This window comes from Phycodurus eques, chromosome 11, assembly GCF_024500275.1.
Source record: "Phycodurus eques isolate BA_2022a chromosome 11, UOR_Pequ_1.1, whole genome shotgun sequence".
In the NCBI taxonomy this organism is placed as follows: domain Eukaryota; kingdom Metazoa; phylum Chordata; class Actinopteri; order Syngnathiformes; family Syngnathidae; genus Phycodurus; species Phycodurus eques.
The window spans coordinates 28001606-28023109 of record NC_084535.1 but is presented as its reverse complement, the minus strand read 5'-3'; the positions used below and the strand labels follow the sequence as shown (position 1 = coordinate 28023109).

General features: G+C 45.0%; 1 protein-coding gene across 5 annotated transcripts in view; it reads right to left on the bottom strand.

Moving 5' to 3' along the window:
* Positions 1-21504, bottom strand: part of eno4 (enolase 4) — a 53235-nt gene that overhangs the window by 6071 nt on the left and 25660 nt on the right. For 4 of the 5 annotated variants that reach the window (XM_061689603.1, XM_061689607.1, XM_061689605.1 and 1 more), the window contains 2 exons: positions 12893-13067; positions 12526-12587 (listed from right to left, as the gene is read on the bottom strand). In XM_061689603.1, coding sequence (XP_061545587.1) covers positions 12526-12587; positions 12893-13067 — 237 coding nt within the window. Of the gene's footprint in view, positions 1-12525; positions 12588-12892; positions 13868-21504 lie in introns of those variants that run through there. The other variant, XM_061689608.1, reaches the window with a different exon arrangement.

Here is a 21504-nt window from a genome sequence, read left to right as displayed (position 1 = left end):
ACCCTCACCTATGGTCACGAGGACGAAGACCTGGCCTGGGAACGCCTCGGGATCCCCCCGTAAGAGCTGGATGAAGTGGCTGGGGAGAGGGAAGTGTGGGCGTCCCTCCTAAAGCTACTGCCCCCGCGACCCGACCCGGATAAGCGGTAGAAAATGGATGGATGGATGGAGTGAAAAACAGGCCAAAACGGTGGCCGATGCATTGAATGAGTACACTGAACTCGTGTAGTGCTGCTAAACATGATGACATACATCAGATGGGGGACTATTTTCTCGCAGACTCTGATGGTGATGATGCCTCAGGATATTAATTTTAAGTTTAGTGGAATTTTCAAAATATTTTTTTTAATTTTCATTTTCAATCTGTCATCTATAGAGATGTCAAAGTTCCTCAAAATCTCTGATGATGTCCTTACCTGCTATTGGAATTTACTTTCCAGTGGTTTTTCAAGAGTTCCTGAAAATCTGGGGTCAATATCTTTTTCTTTCAGGTAGTGGTTGCAATGGACCTTTAAAACATGTATGTACCAAAACTTTAAACACGTTTCTCAAAACTAGGGATTCCAACTTGGCGATACAGTGTTACAATTGCTGTAACTTCATCAGTTTCTGAGCTACTTCCATGTATCATATATCAGTTTGAATCGAATGAAATGTAGAATATCTTAATTTGCATGTTTTGACCCATGAGGACCTATAAGCCAGTGTAGTTAGTCACATATTGGTTTGGATTTTTTTCCCCTTAAATGAATGAAATCATATTTAAGAAACTGCATTTAATAGTGACTTGTTGTCAATGTGATAAATTGGTTTGATGATCTGAAACAACGGCAGTAAGTGTGATAAATATGGTAAAAATATCAGAAATAAGGACAAATACTTTTTCACGGCACTGTAACTGTCAACTCAAAGCACAGCTTTACGCAAAATAGATGCCCCAGAAAGGTAGTATTGTATGAAATTTTGCTGTTTTTATTCTATTTCCATCAACCACTGTTAAACATTACAAACAAGTAAATTCAATCAGTGCGGACTATTCGCATTTGGCTCGCGTGAAGCATGCGGCAAGCCAGCTGTTCTACTGATTGCTGCACTCCCACGTCCATGGCAGCGGTGGACCACTTGATGTTACATGGCTTGTTGCACACTTCCTGATTGTGCTTTTGTATTTGTATGCCCCATTCAAGCTGTGAGTGTTTCTGTGGGACCATCCTCTGACACTAGTCATGAAATGCAGCTACATACATACATACTTGCTGTTTGTAACGTACCGTACCTATACAGAATGGAGAGATTGATTAAGTTCCATCCATCCATCCATTTTCTACCGCTTATCCGAGGTCGGGTCGCGGGGGCACTAGCTTTAGCAGGGATGCCCAGACTTCCCTCTCCCTGATTATACAGTGGCTGCACCTTCTCCATGAAAGCTTTTTTCCAAGGCATTAAGGTAGAAAATTTACATTGATTCCAACTTATTTATTTCTCTGGTGTTTGAATCTGGAGCTCAAGCGCAGAACACGGCCGATCGGTTTTGTGCTGGACGGTCACATTATGGAATTTCTTCAGCTTTTATTGGTTGCTATGTGCAAAAATAATTTATAAAATGACATCAGATGCGTGGAATCAACAATTTTGCTGGGGGGTTTCCTAGATCAGCTCGCTACGAATCGGTGAAAAAACAGTAATGATGCACATTGTTCACTAATCACTTATTTTCGGCGACAATTTTACCTTTGGGCTGCTGGGACATGAAATTAGAGAGCTTCAGGAAGGTATTTTTGGAAAAACCTCAGAATCACAAATATTCACCATCTGCTCTATTTTTGTCCACTGCGACATGCAGACTCTTTAGCCATAGCAGGTGACATATGACTAGGCTTTACACAATCAGGACTTTTGGGGCCGATCACCGATGACCAATCAGCAAATTTAAAAAAACGATAACCGATCCGATCGAGGTTCGGATCAAGGATCGGATCGGTTATCGGCACGTGACAAGGCTAAAAATAAACTAGCTTTTGGATTCATACGGGACGGCGACACGGAGTTAAATGTCTTGTGCGGAGCCAATCGATGACGCGTCATTGATCGGACCGGAAATGACGACATGAAAGCCGATTAGCATAAAATGCTAATAATCGGCCAATACCGCTCACACCGGCGTAAAGTCTACATATGACCCTGTGTGAAAAAATAATTGCCACCTGAACTTGATAACTGGTTGTTTTTATTTACGTGGGATTGCGAGGGGGTCCCACACAGAAGACACAACAGATATCGAAATCCAAAATACCACACTAAACAGAAAATAAAATACAATAAAATTAATAACACAAAGTAACACTTGACAAGAACGACCATTAACAACCTCAATCCCAACACAGAGCGGGGGAAAAAAAGTCTGAGTGGTGCCACCCTTTGCAACATTAACTGAAATCAAACATTTGCGATAACTGGTGATGAGTATTTCGCATCGCTGTGGAGGTATTTTGGCCTCCTCTTCTTCACAGAATTATTTCAACTCAGTCACAGTGAAAGGTGTTTGAGGAAGAATAGCATGAACAGTCATTGCACAGAATCTTAATTGAATTTAAATTCAGACTTTGACTTGGTCAGTCCAAAACCTTCATTTTGGTTTGTTTAAGCCATTCGGAGGTTGACTTAACCCTGAAGTGCTTGAGCTTGACGGCTCGAACTGATGGCCAGACTTTTGCACGCAGAATTTTCTGGTTGAAAGACGATATATATGGTTCCAAAAAACATCCAATTCTAAAATACCAAGGAAACCCCAGACAGCCACACTGCCGCCGCCATGTTTGATGTTGGCTTGACCTTTTTTTTTTTTTTTTAAATCAAACGCTATGTAATTTTTAGATGCAACAGGTCGCACACCTTCCAAGATGTTCAACTTTTTTCTTGTCAGTCCACAGAATATATCTTTAAAAACTCTTGGGGATCACCAGAACGTTTTTTGGACGGTAATATGACATGAGCCATTGTGTTTTTTTTGTTTTGTTTTTTTATCAGCAGTACTTTTTCGCCTTTGAACTCTTCCTTCGATACCATTTTTGCCCACTATCTATCTTAAGCTAGAATGCTTAATTAAAAAGTATTTGCCGCCTTCTCAAATTCTTTTTTTCCTCCCAACCAGCATAATTTCCCCACTTTAAGATCATCAAACAAATGTAAATATCAAAGATAACCCAAGATGATGATTTTATTGGCCCTCTCTTTAAATCATGGATTAACTGTTGCTAATCAAATTTTTTGGAAAGGTGACCGAACCCAAAACTGATTTCCTTCCTTCAATATAGAAATCACTTAAATAGAACCTCTCTTGCAAAATGGAATCGGCCAAAAGATCTCACAAAGCTGCAAAGAAATGTCACGATCCAAAGAAATTCATTTCAATTCATTTCAAAAAAATGAAAAATAAAGTAATTGACACGGACAAGTTTATTTATTTCCATAATTCCATTCAAAAAGTTAAACTTTCATAGATTATAGATTCAGGGCCCACAATTTAAACAATTTCAAGTATTTATTTGTTCATTTTTACATAATTTTGGATTCCAGGATTTCATAAAACCCATGAAATCTGGAATTTAAAAAAATGTGAATACTGTGAAGAAATCACCATTTATTTATGTTTTTGTAGAAAGAAAAAAAAAAAGAAATGAGGGTCACATTAAATCACATTAAATCAATCAAAATGCTACTTTCAAAACTATATGTTAATCTTCAATAGTGGGTTGGGAATCCCTTTGCTTTAATCACTTGGCATTGAGGCAATCAGCCTGTGGCCAGATTTCCTTGACGCTTGCTGTCAGTTCTTCTTTGTTTTTGGGTCTGGTGCCCCTAATTTTCCTCTTGATAATACCCCAGAGATTCTCAATGGGGTTTCGATCCGGAGAGTTGGCTGGCCAGTCAAGCATAGTGACTACATGGGCATCAAACAAGGTTTTGTTGCTTCTGGCGGTATGGGCAGGGGCCAGGTCCTGCTGGAAGATGACATCTGCATCTCCATACAGATCCTCAGCAGAAGGAATCATAAAGTCCTCTAAAACATTCTGGTTGACTGTTGCGGTGAGGCGCCACGGTGGATGACTGGTTAGCACATCTGCCTCACGGGTTCAAATCCCGGCCCTGCCTGTGTGTAGTTTGCATGTTGTCCCCCATGCCTGTGCGGGTTTTCTCCGGGTACTCCGGTTTCCTCCCACATCCCAAAAGCATGTGGTAGGTTGAGGAAAGACTCTAAATTGTGCGAATGTTTTTTGTTTGTATGCGCCCTGCGATTGGCTGGCCAGTTCAGGGTGTACCGTCCAGTCCTTCTTCTCCTTGGTCCAGTTGAGATGTCTTTGAAGCTGTGACCCCCGCCTCATGCCACTCTTTCTGGATCTCTGCTAGATTCTTGAATCTACTCTGTTTGAAGCACGCAGTCAGTTCTTTTGTTGGTAATCATGAAGTCCTCTGAAACATTCTGATGGACTGTTGCGGTGACCTTGGATTTAAGAAAGCAGAGTTTGCCAACACCTGCACTGGACATTGAACCCCAAATCATGACTGACTGTAGATATTTCACACTGGACCTCAAGCAGCTTCGGTTCTGTTCTTCACCCGTCTTCCTCCAAACCCTTGGACCTTGATTCCCGAATGAAAGGCACACTTTCATCGGAAAAGACGACCTTGGGCCACTGTCCAACAGTCCAGTCATTCTTCTCCTTGCCCAAGTTGAGACGCTTCCTACGTTGGCTCAGGCTCAGAAGTGGCTTGAAGCGAGGAACTTGACAGTTGTAGCCCATCTCCCGGATGAGTCTGAATGTGGTGCTTTTTGAAGCTGTAACTCCCGCCTCATTCCACTCTTTCTGGATATCTGCTAGATTCTCAAATCTTCTGCTTGATAATCCGCTGAAGCCCACAGTCATCTCTTTTGCTGGTACATCTTCTCCTGCCACATTTTGTCCCTCCACTAGACTTTCCATTGATATGGCTGATTTCTTCACAGTATTCTAATTTTTTTAATTCCTGATTTTGTGAGTTTTATGAGCTGGAAGCCCAAATTATGTAAAATTATGTAAAAAAACAAATACTTGAAATAATTTTAATTGTGGGACCTGAATCTATAATCGATGAAAGTTAAACCTCTTAAATGAAATAATGGAAATGAACTTTTCCATGATATTAATTTTTTTTGGAAAGGGTCTGTATCAGTCTGGAAAAGCCAAGCAATGTCTAAATATTTAGGAATCCAGTGAACTACAGTGAGAGCCATTATCCACAAATGAAGAAAACATGGAACAGTGGTGAATATTCCCAGGAGGGGCCAGGCTACAAAAATTACCCAAGAACACTGACAAATCATGAGGTCGCAAAGGAACCAAGGACAACATCTGAAGAAGTGCAGGCCTCCCTTACCTCAGTTAAGGCAGCATCCAAGGCAAAAAAAAACACGGCTGATGAAAAACAACACAGACTTGTCTTACCTTTGTGAGAAAAAAAAAAGTTATCTTAATGATTTTCAAGACTATTGGGAGAATATTCTATGGACCGACAAGATGAAAGTTGATCTTTTTGGAAGGTGTATAGCGTATATGTTACACATATAGCGTATATGTTACACAGCATTTCAGGAAAAGAATAGCACACCAACAGTCAAACGTGGTGGTAGTGTGATGGTCTGGGGCTGCTATGCCACGTAAGGACCTGGATGACTTGCTGTGATTCATAGAACCATGATTTATGCTCTCTATGAGAAAATACCAAAAGCACACTTGAGTTCTGCAGTCGTCAACTTCTGAATGGCTTAAAAAAATGGTTTTGGAGTGGCCTGCTCAGAGTCTGGACTTGAATTTGATTAAAAATGCTGTGGCATGACCTTAAAAAGGCAGTTTCCACTCGAAAATCCTACAGTGTTGTTGCTGGAAGAGTGGGCCAAAATATCTACACAGAGATGTGAAAGACTCATTGCCAGTTATAGAAAACGCTTGATTTCAGTTGTTGTTGCTGAGGGTGGCCCAACTGTTATTAGGTTTAGGGGGCCATTACTTTTTCACACAGGGCCAGGTAGCTTTGAAAAGTTTTTTTTTTTTTTTTTTTTTTTTAATTTTCAGAGCACCAGGGCCACCGTGGGCAAAACAAGATGGTTGTGAGACAATGCAGAGAGAGGGAATGGGCAAAATGGAAAAGGCCCAGATTGCTGTGGATGTCTGGCATGATTTTAAAACTGTCAAAAAAATTTTTTTTCAATCACGGTGCAGATGAGAAAGCTTGTCTGCTGTAGTAGAATGGTTGAACTCAAGTAAACGTGACAGTACATAAAAGGGCATAAAACAACTTGGAGGCGTTCCTGAGTGGGGCGGGAAGCATATTCTTCCACCAGCAGCACACAATCGCTGGCTACAGCAATTCTAAAGCGAAGCCATGACATGTTTTTTTTTCTGTAACTGTAAAGGCCTTTCCACACTGCACTTGACAATGTGCAAGCTCCCGTCGACTTTCCCATTCATTCTGTATGCGCTGAGGGGGCAGCAGCACGGAATGCCGCGCTGTGGCATGGCGCTGCAAGTGCACAGGTCGGCTGATTTTTATATAAAAAAAAAAAAAAAACAAAAAAAAAAAAAAAAAAAAAACTGTTCTGGAGGAGTGTCACAATGACGGCGGAAAGCTCCTCCTATTGGAAAAGGGCTGGCGGTGTGATTTCTGAGAGCTATTTTGGCGGATTTTTATTGCCAAAGGCAAGGGAGGGAATGGAGGAAGGCAAAATAATTGCCTAATTACTCGCAGCGTGAGTTCGCATCATTCATCCTGGCTGGAGTCTACATTCCGCCTCAAGCTAACACGAACACCGCACTGCTAACGCTCGCCGAACAAGTCAACAAAATTGAAAATAAACACCTGGACTCACCCCTCATTATTCTCGGGGACTTTAACAAAGCTAAACTCAACCACGAACTCCCTAAATACAAGCAGCATATCGACTGTCCAACCAGGGAAAATAACATCTTAGACCACTGCTACACTACGGTAAAAAACGCATACCGTGCTATACCTCGTGCAGCCCTGGGCTCGTCTGATCACTGCTTAATTCACTTAATACCGACGTACAGACAAGAACTTAAATGCGCGAAGCCTACGGTGAAAACAGTGAAAAAGTGGACCAATGAAGCAAAGATGGAACTTCAGAGCTGCTTAGACTGCACAGACTGGAATGTCTTTGAAAATTCAGCTGGCAGCCTGGATGAATATACGGACACTGTTACATCCTATATCAGTTTTTGTGAAGAGGTTTGTGTACCATCAAAATCATTTCGCACATTCAACAACAAGCCGTGGTTCACTGCTAAACTTAAGCAGCTTCGCCAAGCTAAGGAGGACACATATCAGAGTGGGGACAGGGCCCTGTATAATCGAGCCAGAAACCAACTGACTAAAGTAATTAACATTGCAAAGAGGATCTATGCAGCAAAGTTGGAAAAACAGTTTAGCGCAAACGACTCTAAATCAGTCTGGCATGCATTCCAATCGCTGACTAATTACAAGCGACGATCCCCCCAAACCTGCAATCTCGGTTCTGAATGACTACAGGCCTGTCACTTTGACATCTGTGGTCATGAAGTCCTTTGAACGTCTCGTGCTGGACCACCTCAAGAGTGTCACAGGTCCCCTGCTGGACCCCCTGCCGTTTTCCTACCAAGCGAACAGGTCTGCGGATGATGCAGTCAACATGGGACTGCACTTCATCCTAGAACACCTCGACAGTGCAGGGACCTACGCGAGGATCCTGTTCGTGGACTTCAGCTCATCTGGCTGGGGGAGGCCACCTCATCCACACGCAGCATCAGCACTGGGGGGCCCCAAGGTTGTGTCCTTTCTCCGCTGCTCTTCTCTCTCTACACGAACGACTGCACCTCAGCGAACCCGACTGTCAAACTCCTGAAGTTTGCAGATGACACCACTGTCATCGGCCTCATCAAGGACGGTGACGAGTCTGCATATCGACAGGAAGCGGAGCGGCTGGAGTTGTGGTGCGGCCGACACAACCTGGAGCTGAACACGCTCAAGACTGTAGAGATGATAGTGGACTTCAGGAGGCATCCTTCGCCACAGCTGCCCCTCACGTTGTCCAGCTGCCTTGTGTCAACCGTCGAGACCTTCAAGTTCCTGGGAATTACAATCTCTCAGGACCTGAAGTGGGCGACCAACATCAACTCCGTCCTCAAAAAGGCCCAGCAGAGGATGTACTTCCTGCGGCTTCTGAGAAAGCACGGCCTGCCACCGGAGCTGCTGAGACAGTTCTACACAGCGGTCATCGAATCGGTCCTGTGTTCTTCCACACAGTCTGGTTTGGTGCTGCTACAAAAAAGGACAAACTCCGACTGCAACAGACAATCAAAACTGCTGAAAGGATTGTCGGTACCCCCCTACCCACCATTGAGGACTTGCACGCTGCCAGAACTAAGAAAAGGAATTCCAAGATGGCGCCATTCCAAGATTTCCTACGGCGCCTACCAGTGTGGTCGCCTCGGTAACGCGCTCTCTAGTATTGTCTTTGTTTTTGTGTTTTTCGTCCGTCTTTGGAGACCTTACACGACTCACTTACACAAGGAGAGACCTGCTAACCATCAAGGAGGCTACTCCGGACTTTCTGTCACCAACTTTGGAAAATCCGCTCAGTTTTTTCCCCGAGTTACTCACCGGAGCGGCGTCCGCGGTTTTCGGCACATGGAGGCGGAAGCGGCGCCACAGAGGAAAACGAGCCGGCATTCAGGTGAAACTCCGCAAGAGAGGACACAGATTGGCGTTCCCGTCGATCCACCTCGCGAATGTACGCTCCCTACCCAACAAAATGGACGAGCTTCATCTTCTGTTAAAGTCCTGTAAAGACTTCGGACGTTCCGCGGCCATGTGCTTCACGGAGACCTGGCTTTGCGACGCCGTACCCGATGGCGCCGTCATGCTTCCCGGCTTCAACATTCATCGAGCGGACCTCGACATGGAATCATCGGGGAAAACGAAGGGCGGCGGGATATGCCTCCATATCAACGAAAAATGGTGTACGGACGTCACGGTGCTCAGCACACACTGCAGCCCGCATTTGGAGTCGCTGTTTTTGAACTGTAAACCATTCTACTCGCCACGTGAGTTTGCATCGTTTATACTGGCTGGAGTCTATATTACACCGCAAGCTAACACGAACGCCGCACTGCTAACGCTCGCCGAACAAGTCAACGAAATTGAAAAAAAACACCCGGACTCACCCCTCATTATTCTCGGGGACTTTAACAAAGCTAAACTCAACCACGAACTCCCTAAATACAAGCAGCACATCGACTGTCCTACCAGGGAAAATAATACTTTAGACCACTGCTACACTACGGTAAAACACGCATACCGTGCTATACCTCGTGCAGCCCTGGGCTCATCTGATCACTGCTTAATTCACTTAATACCGACATACAAGCAAGAACTTAAATGTGCGAAGCCAACAGTGAAAACAGTCAAAAGGTGGACCAATGAAGCCAAGATGGAACTTCAAACCTGTTTAGACTGCACAGACTGGAGTGTCTTTGAAAATTCAGCTGACAGCCTGGATGAATATACGGACACTGTCACATCCTATATCAGTTTCTGTGAAGAGGTTTGTGTACCAACAAAATCATTTCGGACATTCAACAACAACAAGCCGTGGTTCACTGCTAAACTTAAGCAGCTTCGCCAAGCTAAGGAGGACGCATATCAGAGCGGGGACAGGGCCCTGTATAACCGAGCTAGAAACCAGCTTACTAAAGAAATTAACATTGCAAAGAGGATCTATGCAGCAAAGTTGGAAAAACAGTTTAGCGCGAACGACTCAAAATCAGTCTGGCGTGCATTCCAATCGCTGACTAATTACAAGCGACGATCCCCCCAAGCTGAGAACAATAGCACACTAGCCAACGACTTGAATACCTTCTATTGCAGATTTGAAAAGGACAGTTTCACTCCACACACCCACCCGGCCGCACCCGCGACCACAACCGCACCTCTGACTTCTGCGTTAACCATCCATGAACAGGATGTGAGACGCATCTTCAAACAACAGAAGATTAACAAAGCGGCAGGACCGGACCATGTGTCCCCATCCTGCCTCAAAGTCTGCGCGGACCAGCTTGCTCCAGTCTTCACTCAGATCTTCAACAGATCTTTGGAAATGTGCGAAGTTCCATCCTGTTTCAAACGCTCCACCATCATTCCAGTCCCCAAGAAACCTGCACTCTCTGGTCTGAATGACTACAGGCCTGTCGTTTTGACATCCGTGGTCATGAAGTCCTTTGAACGTCTCGTGCTGGACCACCTCAAGAGTGTCACAGGTCCCCTGCTGGACCCCCTGCAGTTTGCCTATCAAGCGAACAGGTCTGCGGATGATGCAGTCAACATGGGACTGCACTTCATCCTAGAACACCTCGACAGTGCAGGGACCTACGCGAGGATCATGTTTGTGGACTTCAGCTCAGCGTTCAACACCATCATCCCTGAACTCCTTTCAACCAAGCTTCTCCAGCTCAGCGTCTCACCTGCCATCTGCCAGTGGATTTACAGCTTTCTGACGGGCAGGACACAGTAGGTCAGGCTGGGGGAAGCCACCTCATCCACACGCGGCATCAGCACCGGGGCGTCCCAAGGTTGTGTCCTCTCTCCGCTGCTCTTCTCTCTCTACACGAACGACTGCACCTCAGCGAACCCGACTGTCAAGCTCCTGAAGTTTGCAGATGACACCACTGTCATCGGCCTCATCAAGGACGGTGACGAGTCTGCATATCGACAGGAAGCGGAGCGGCTGGAGCTGTGGTGCGGCTGGATTGTCGGTACCCCCCTACCCACCCTTGAGGACTTGCACGCTGCCAGAACTAAGACAAAGGCGTGCAAAATCCTCTCGGACCGTCTGCACCCCGGTCACCAGCTCTTCCGGCTCCTTCCCTCAGGTAGGCGCTACCGATCAACGCAAACTAGAACTAGTCGACATTCCAACAGCTTCTTCCCTCTTGCGATCAACTTCTTAAACACCTAACCTATAATTCCATTACAACAAGCTGGAAATTTTTTGACTTGAGTTCGTTGTCACATTTCTGTGGGGCCAATTATGTATTACTCGTGCACTCACTGTAGTTGTCTCGCCGTGCTGCACTATTTGCATATACTGGCCACTCATGCCAGAGTAGCATCTACTCCATTTGCACACTGATTGAGGAGTATCTGTAACATTTGCACAACCAACATTGTCCCAGATGATCGCACTACTCGTCACTTTAAACCGCATACACTCCTTGAAGTCTCAGCGCCCTTTGCACAATGGTCATTGCACCGGACTATTGCAATATTAGTCATTCTGCATCTTTTTTGCACAATTGTTTTTTGTCAATGTCTTTATGTCTCCAAAGTGTTCTGTAAATTGACTGTCTGTTGTACTAGGGCGGCTCCAACTACCGGAGACAAATTCCTTGTGTGTTTTGGACATACTTGGCAAATAAAGATGATTCTGATTCTGATTTCAAGGTAACCGCATGTAATTCAAACCCTGACTGATTAATTGAAAATGTTGTCTTCCCTAACCCCCAATTACCCACAAAAACAATTGCCAGGTGACTTTTGCTCACTTGAAAAGTGGGTGGCTTCATACAAAAGGTGCTCTGTCCTGAGTTGTTGTTTAACATATCTAGATGTAAATACCATAAGCTGGAAAGCGTATCTGAACTTTTGTCTCATATTTATCTTTTGATCTGAAACCCAGAACCAGTGGAACGGACATTCCTTCCAGGACAACAACGTCCAAATTCTGAATAGGGTGGACCGCTGGTTTGAAAGAGGTGAAAAAGAACCCTTCTATGGTAAACTAGAAAAGCCGTCCCTAAACAAAGGAGGACGTTGGAGGCATCACCTATCATCTGCCTATAGCAATGTCCTGACATCTCTCCCACACAAAGGTCACCTCATTCAACGGGAAGAGTGGTGTCACAAGACAACTGAACGACTGTTTGGTATGCAGGATGGCCATTTCACTAACCACACTGGGCAACAACACCACCCTATTGTTGACCACCCGCAGGGAACGCACCCACCAAAGCATAAGTACATGGATGCCACGATGTAAATTTGTGAACTGAAAAAGCCTTTTGGATTAAAGGAGAAACGTCTTCAAGAAACAAGAACAGTCCATGAACATGACTTGGGTGACACAGAATCGACACGGACAATAAAATAGGATGTTCTTCAGATGGACTGTATGTCATGTGGGGTGTAGGAAAAACATGTTTATCAGTTTTAGACCTCTTTGGAAAGCTCATTTGTGTTAGATAATTAAAATCTGTCTCTGTGCAATGTCCAACAAGAATCCCAATTAGCACAGCAGGTGTGTATCAACGTTTTCCTCTGTGTAGTCCCAGAGCTTGAAGCAAAACAGGCGTATAAACCATTAACGGTGATGACATCAGCAAAACCAACAAATTCCATTTTGTTCAAGCTGGAAACACAAATGAGAACATCACTCACTATGTCTGACAGCGAATCGTCATCACAGGACTCATTGCTTGTTGTCCCCAATAGAACTGAACCTGGAAGACACACACATGCACACAAAATTAACCGTGCCAACGAGATTGTATATATTTTTACCATTTCTTCTAACGAAGCTTGTGAACTTTCTGTGGCTTTTGACAGATAACTCCGAGTTAAGTGAGTTACTCATCTCAATTTTATTTTTAGAACACTTTAAAAACAACCATAGCTGATACACAGTTCTGTACAGAAATACTTATCAAACATAAAACATGAGACAAGTCATATTTACTGTTGAAATTAATCCTTAAACCAGCTTCCCTGTGTGTCATTCAGCAGTGCATAATATTGGATGTGCTACCTTGTAGCTCGGATGTGACGCTGATCAAGTCGCTGACAGTTATCTCGTTAATGTGTTTTAGGATGTGACCTGTGACTCCAGGAAGGGGTGGAGCCTGTGGCTTGTTGGTTTTGTCAGAGAGCAGCACGCACGACTGTCCAATCACGCTGCTCAGCTTCTCCCACTGTTCTCTGTCCTTACAAAGTCCACAAACACACAAGATGACAAAGGGATAGTAAGTACACTATATACTCTACATACTGTATTTGCAGTCGAGAGTTAGCATCTTCCTTTGCCGCTTGACCTCACTGCTGGCTCCTCCTTTAGGCGTCGAGCATTTTGGTGACATTGTAGATGTTGAAATAAAGTGTATTAGACTTTAATTCCAGAGTATGAACTACTGTCCTACTACATACAGAATATGTATGAACTACTGTATTAATAGTATAAAGCAAGAAATGAAATGAACTTGGGATGGCTGCGCGGGACTCATGCTCAATCACAGCAAGAGAGGACAGCCCCGAACCATCAGCCAATAGCGCGCTGTGGGCGATCTCGCGCAACGTCCATGTGCACTACGTGTACTGTACCATGACAACCTTTAGCCAATAACGGGCCGTTGACACGTTGACAATCTCAAGCAATGCCTTTGTACACTTTGTGTACAGTCTTGTACATTAATGGGATAGGGTTCTGCTGTTTAATTGTAAATTGCTAAACATTGTATAAACACGCTTATGGCTTGGTTTATGCTTGAACAATGATGCTTTATTGCAATGGGGATGGAGTGAAAGTGAAATGCAGGGGTGTGCTTCTTGGAAGTTCCTGGTGCATGTGGAGGTCGGAGGAAACATCTGTCGGAGATAAGCGTTGCTGCAAACAAAAGAGGAGGTGTTGAGACGGCATCTGGCATCAGCGGCAACGGCCACCATTCAGCATAGCAACGATGACGTCAATGGACCCTGGACCAACCAGACGAAGACAACGCCACACTTCCTTTTTAAAAAAAATTTATAAGACTGGGTCAGGAACAGATCATTTTGTTCGGTCTACACTATCTCTGCTAAGGCTAAGATAGGTGTAGCTGCTGACCTAGAGCTCTGACGTATGTATAGACTCCTCTGTCAGGAATAAATTGGTTGGCTTCTAACACATCGTTATAATCGTAGTTCTTTCACGAAAACGAACACGCTTGGAACCTCAAGAGTTAATAGGTGATTTTAAAAACACAGGTTCCTTTAAATGGCGACCCCAACGTGATCCTAAAAGGACATCAGATAAAAGGACAGCGGAGTGGACAGGGATTCAGTTGGACTGCAATGCAGGAAGAGTTGACTTCTAGTATTAATAAAATAGGTTCCCGCTTGAGGGAACTGCAACATAGTAACGAGTCTGACTCTGAATTTGACGATGATCGAGAGGGAAATCAGGAAGAGACGTACGGGGAGCTACCCCCACTGCCAGACAAAAACTTGGCAGCAACCGACCGACGACGGCCACAAGCTGAACAAATGACTTCTGGTGAAGCCCGAAAACGGATGGCGAAGGCTTACCAGCCCCCATCCCGGGACCGAGTCAAGACGAGGTCCCAGACTGGAACCAGAATAAGAGTCTGACTAGATATACCCTGACTCCCGGTAATTATCCTATGATCCCCAGTCAACAAGGTGGTTAATATACCAAGAATTGTCTGTAAACAAACGGCTTCCCGGACTGGCTGCTGGCGGTGAAATGTGGATCCAGGTGCTGAAAAAGTTGACGGATGGCATGAGCCTGGCGTGCGGTGACGTTGTGAGATTGATTTGCGCCTGTTGCATTTCGGTTAATCAATCGGATAATGATATTTTGACACGGTCTGGTCTGAATAATGCCGAACCTGAAATGTGATTTGCCCCTTTTGCTCCTCCAGTGTTTGCTGTCAACCGTGACATGTTCCCGTCCTCCTCGCAGACGGTGCCAAAGCTCCCGAACTTCCAACCTCCCATGGATCTCAGTTCTCATTTTGAAAATTGAATTAGTATTTGGACAGATAAGACAGGGTCACACCCCTCCCGTGTTCGGGAGGCAAGTGTTATTTATAGAATTGCTTTGCCTGACACATTGCCAGCTGAAGTTAGGACTGAACTTATAAAAGACCCTGACCTCACGGAACGGGGAGATTGCTACTTTAATCGTCATGTGTCTTTTCTGTATTGTGTATTTGAAAGTGCTCCAAAGGAAGTGGTCTGAACCACGGTGGACTGGTCCGTTTGAGGTTACAGCTCAGACATTTCTGACATGCGTCTCTTTGGAAAGGGGGACAAAAGTGGTACCACGTCTCACAGACACGCCCTGCGCAGGCCTCTATTGTAGAGTGACTTTCTGCTGTATTGTGTATGCTGGATGTTTCTTTTTGTGTGCTGTTATTCGCTGAGGTCATTTTTACCTAGTCTACCTCGTTTCATTTATTTTCATTCATTTTTCATCCCTTTCATCGTTGTGTATGAGTGTATGGATATGGCGTTTTGGTGTTAAATTGATCATTTGACATTGGGGGGAAATATGTACATCCTGTATGTCTGGCCGAAGAAGGTCATAATCAGGATGATCGCTGATTATAGTTACACAAATCTATTTCGGAATGCCCTGAAACCAAGAAGAACGAGTGGGGAACAGAGCCATGAAAGGTTTGCAAGCCATGTCTGCTAATCTTCAATCAATGTCTGGAGCGGATGACAGCCCATTCCATAGCCTGCTGAACAGAATGTTTGGTAAATGGGAAGGTCTCAGGCTGACTCTGGCAACTACCATCCTGGTTGTCATTGCTGTACTTGCTTTGTGTGACTGTTGTATCATTCCTTGTCTCAGGAGTCTTATCCTCCAGATAGTTCTCAAGGCCTTTGAGGGGAAGGACCCCCACGGCCAATATCTGCTGTGGACATTATTTTAGCCCACTCCTTGTGAGCAAACTGCTCGACTTGTCTCCGGGGTAAAGGGTACCTTATCCAGACTGCTTGTTTCAGTTTTTTCAACAGATGTTCAATAGTATTTAGATCAGGACTCGGAGAACAGTCCAGTGTTTTGTTCCTAGCCATTGTTGGATTTTTATCAGAGGTGTGGACTCGAATCAGACTTGAGTCATTCATTTTATGACTTTTGACAGGACTTGAAAATATGTTAAAAGACTTGCAACTCGACTTAGACGAACTGCAGTGACTCGTGAATTAACTGGGACTCGAACCCCAATACTTGAAAAGGCTTGCTCCATTGACCAAGCAGGACAAAAACAACACTTTGTAGCTTTCGCTATTTACAACGATGTGCAACTCACTGCTTTAATGCAGCAAAACATGATCAGTGTCAACATATTGTTAAGATCTGAATGATTATTCATGAGGTTGTCCTACACCCTTATTACTAATGCATGAATATTTCATATTCTCTTTCATCAATACACACCTTAGAGAAGATGGCGCCTACCAGTGTGGTCGCCTCGGTAACGCGCTCTCTAGTATTGTTTTGGTTTTTGTGTTTTTCGCCCGTCTTTGGAGACCTTACACGACTCACTAACACAAGGGGAGACCTGCTAACCATCAAGGAGGCTACTCTGGACTTTCTGTCACCAACTTTCGCAAATCCGCTCAGTTTTTCCCCGAGTTACTCAGCGGAGCGGTGTCCGGGGTTTTCGGCACATGGAGACGGAAGCGGCGCCACAGAGGGAAACGGGCCGGCATTCAGGTGAAACTCCGCAAGAGAGGACACAGATTGGCGTTCCCGTCGATCCACCTCGCGAATGTACGCTCCCTACCCAACAAAATGGACGAGCTTCATCTTCTGTTAAAGACCAGTAAAGACTTCGGACGTTCCGCGGCCATGTGCTTCACGGAGACCTGGCTTTGCGACGCTGTACCCAATGGCGCCGTCATGCTTCCCGGCTTCCACATTCATCGAGCGGACCGCGACATGGAATCATCGGGGAAAACAAAGGGCGGCGGGATATACCTCTATATCAACGAAAAATGGTGTACGGACGTCACGATGCTCAGCACACACTGCAGCCCGCATTTGGAGTCGCTATTTTTAAACTGTAAACCATTCTACTCGCCACGTGAGTTCGCATCATTCATACTGGCTGGAGTCTACATACCGCCTTAAGCTAACACGAACGCCGCACTGCTAACGCTCGCCGAACGACAACGAAATTGAAAAGAAACACCCGGACTCACCCCTCATTATTCTCGGGGACTTTAACAAAGCTAAACTCAACCACGAACTCCCTAAATACAAGCAGCACATCGACTGTCCTACCAGGGAAAATAATACTTTAGACCACTGCTACACTACGGTAAAATACGCATACCGTGCTATACCTCGTGCAGCCCTGGGCTCGTCTGATCACTGCTTAATTCACTTAATACCGACGTACAGGAAAGAACTTAAATGTGCGAAGCCTACAGTGAAAACAGTCAAAAAGTGGACCAATGAAGCCAAGATGGAACTTCAAACCTGTTTAGACTGCACAGACTGGAGTGTCTTTGAAAATTCAGCTGGCAGCCTGGATGAATATACGGACACTGTCACATCCTATATCAGTTTCTGTGAAGAGGTTTGTGTACCAACAAAATAATTTCGCACATTCAACAACAACAAGCCGTGGTTCACTGCTAAACTTAAGCAGCTTCGCCAAGCTAAGGAGGACGCATATCAGAGCGGGGACAGGGCCCTGTATAATCGAGCCAGAAACCAACTGACTAAAGTAATTAACATTGCAAAGAGGATCTATGCAGCAAAGTTGGAAAAACAGTTTAGCGCAAACGACTCTAAATCAGTCTGGCATGCATTCCAATCGTTGACTAATTACAAGCGACGATCCCCCCAAGCTGAGAACAATAGCACACTCGCCAACGACTTGAATACCTTCTACTGCAGATTTGAAAAGGACAGTTTCACACCACACACCTACCCGGTCGCACCCGCGACCACAACCACACCTCTGACTTCTGCGTTAACCATCCATGAACAGGATGTGAGACACATCTTCAAACAACAAAAGATTAACAAAGCGGCAGGCCCGGACCATGTGTCCCCATCCTGTGTCCCTAAGAAACCTGCAATCTCTGGTCTGAATGACTACAGGCCTGTCGCTTTGACATCTGTGGTCATGAAGTCCTTTGAACGTCTCGTGCTGGACCACCTCAAGAGTGTCACAGGTCCCCTGCTGGACCCCCTGCCGTTTTCCTACCAAGCGAACAGGTCTGCGGATGATGCAGTCAACATGGGACTGCACTTCATCCTAGAACACCTCGACAGTGCAGGGACCTACGCGAGGATCCTGTTCGTGGACTTCAGCTCAGCGTTCAACACCATCATCCCTGAACTCCTTTCACCCAAGCTTCTCCAGCTCACCGTCTCACCTGCCATCTGCCAGTGGATTTACAGCTTTCTGACAGGCAGGACACAGCAGGTCAGGCTGGGGGAGGCCACCTCATCCACACGCAGCATCAGCACTGGGGCGCGCCAAGGTTGTGTCCTCTCTCCGCTGCTCTTCTCTCTCTACACAAACGACTGCACCTCAGCGAACCCGACTGTCAAACTCCTGAAGTTTGCAGATGACACCACTGTCATCGGCCTCATCAAGGATGGTGACGAGTCTGCATATCGACAGGAAGCGGAGCGGCCGGAGCTGTGGTGCGGCCGACGCAACCTGGAGCTGAACACGCTCAAGACTGTAGAGATGATCGTGGACTTCAGGAGGCATCCTTCGCCACAGCTGCCCCTCACGTTGTCCAGCTGCCTTGTGACAACCGTCAAAACCTTGAAGTTCCTGGGAATTACAGCCTCTCAGGACCTGAAGTGGGCGACCAACATCAACTCCGTCCTCAAAAAGGCCCAGCAGAGGATGTACTTCCTGCGGCTTCTGAGAAAGCACGGCCTGCCACCGGAGCTGCTGAGACAGTTCTACACAGCGGTCATCGAATCAGTCCTGTGTTCTTCCATCACAGTCTGGTTTGGTGCTGCTACAAAAAAGGACAAACTCCGACTGCAACGGACAATCAAAACTGCTGAAAGGATTGTCGGTACCCCCCTACCCACCATTGAGGACTTGCACGCTGCCAGAACTAAGACAAGGGCGTGCAAAATCCTCTCGGACCCTCCGCATCCCGGTCACCAGCTCTTCCGGCTCCTTCTCTCAGGTAGGCGCTACCGATCAATGAAAACTAGAACTAGTAGACATTCCAACAGCTTCTTCCCTCTTGCGATCAACTTCTTAAACACCTAACCTATAATTCCATTACAACAAGCTGGACATTTTTTGACTTGAGTTCGTTGTCACATTTCTGTGGGGCCAATTATGTATTACTCGTGCACTCACTGTAGTTGTCTCACCGTGCTGCACTATTTGCATATACTGGCCAATCATGCCAGAGTAGCATCTGCTCCATTTGCACACTGATTGAGGAGTATCTGCAACATTTGCACAACCAACATTGTCCCAGATTATTGCACTACTCGTCACTTTAAACCGCATACACTCCTTGAAGTCTCAGCGCCCTTTGCACAATGTTCATTGCACCGGACTATTGCAATATTAGTCATTCGAACTGCTCTAAGTGCTAGAGGACTCTGCATCTTTTTGCACAATTGTTTTTTGTCAATGTCTTTATGTCTCCAAAGTGTTCTGTAAATTGACTGACTGTCTGTTGTACTAACTACCGGAGACAAATTCCTTGTGTGTTTGACATACTTGGCAAATAAAGATGATTCTGATTGTTGGGTACACTCTGGTCGAGGAATTGAGCAAGAGGTAATTTTTTCCACACTACCTAAAGTGATGGTTTCATTAAAAAAAAGTGACTCTGAGTCAGAGCAGCCTTGACGTCCTTCCACACAGATCGGATTCTCCGAAGGTGCTCCCTCACCGCGGGAACCGCCACTGTATACTCCTGGGGCCTCATGTACAAAAGGTGCGTACGCACAAAAACGTGCCGTACGTTCTTTTTCACGGCAAAGTTCAGATATATCAAGAGTGAAATGACCGTGGAAATATGCGGTGCCTCACGCCAACTTCATGGCTGGCGTAGGCACATTTCTACAGCTTTTGGTGCTTTGACGACACTGAGAGGTGATGCTGGGAAACTTGTTATAATAAATCAGCATATCAGAGACACATGAACAACTCATGCCGGGCAACATTTGATTCAAAAAATGAAAAGAGGCAACGGCTCAGAATTCATTTGTTAACCAGTGTATTTAATGAATCACTAATATTTGTGAGGACACCTATTAATTGATCAAGGCGATGATTTATGCCACCTATTGCCCTCACAATCGGTTCTTGTGACTCCAGCACATGCGCCTTCTGTGTCTGTTTTTCTCATTTTGGAAATGGGATTAATTGTTCATATTTCTATTACCCAGGATGCCTGGAAGCGTGTCATGAAATAGACATCCATTATGGAGGAAAGACACAGAATTTGACCACTACATTTAAGATGTACTCTAGTACACGGGCTCTTCAACTAATATTTAAAGAAGTCCCACTCAAGAAAGTTTCTTGAAGCAAAGGTCTAGAAGGTAACTATTTATTGTGATATGTATTTAAGTAGCCTCGAGATGTAGATATACATCTTTTTATTGTTAAGTAACACAGAAAATCTATATACATAACTGCTGATATGTATAATTGTGCTCATAAGTTTACATACCCTAGCTGAATTTGTGACATATTGGCATTTTTTTAAATATATTTTTTTACATATGAATGAACAGGGACCATGTCTTTATTTTCTTTATTGCAATGTTTTGTTTAATGAATCAGATCTAAAATAAAGTTGTTCTGCCTAATCACTTAGGTTTTCTTTCAAGATTGGTACACATCCTACAAACTCTGACAGAGTATGTACACTTATGAGCACAACTGCGTCATGCCCTTTCATTTATGAAAGAAAAGGGCTCCAATTTTGATAGATTGCGACCTGACTTTCAACAGTCATATCAAATCAATTACTAAAACTGCCTTCTACCATCTGAAGAACATATCCAGAGTGAAGGCTTGTGCCAAGCAGACCAGGAGAAGCTCATCCATGCTTTTATCTCAAGTAGACTTGACTATTGTAATGCTCTTCTGACTGGACTCCCCAAAAAGAGCATGAAACAGCTGCAGCTCGGGTTCTGATCTGAACAAAGAGGTCAGAGCATATTACTCAGATTTTAAAGTCTCTACACAGGCTTCCAGTCAGCTTTAGAATAAATGTTAAAGTGCTGCTACTGGTCTATAAATCACTAAATGGCAGCTCTTCTTCTATTTATCAGTCTGCACGGTTGCAGCAGCAGCCAGTTGTTGGAGCGTAACTGCGTCGGAGACCCTGGGGATGCCGGAGGAGACGACAGACAGTGGACGAATTCCCCGAACATATAGCACGTGGCTGCGACTGGGTGGACAGGGAGGGGTCGGCTCCTCCAACATGTGCGCTCATTTCCACGTTGATTGGGATGTACGAAGGAAATGTGCTTGGATTCATGCGTACGCACAGATTCATCCATCTGGATGTTTTTGTGCATACGGCGTTTTCTGGATTTGAGTGTATGCCATGTTTCAGTAGGAAATCTATGCAAGTCTTTGTACATGAGGCCCCAGGTCTTTAAACAAAGGA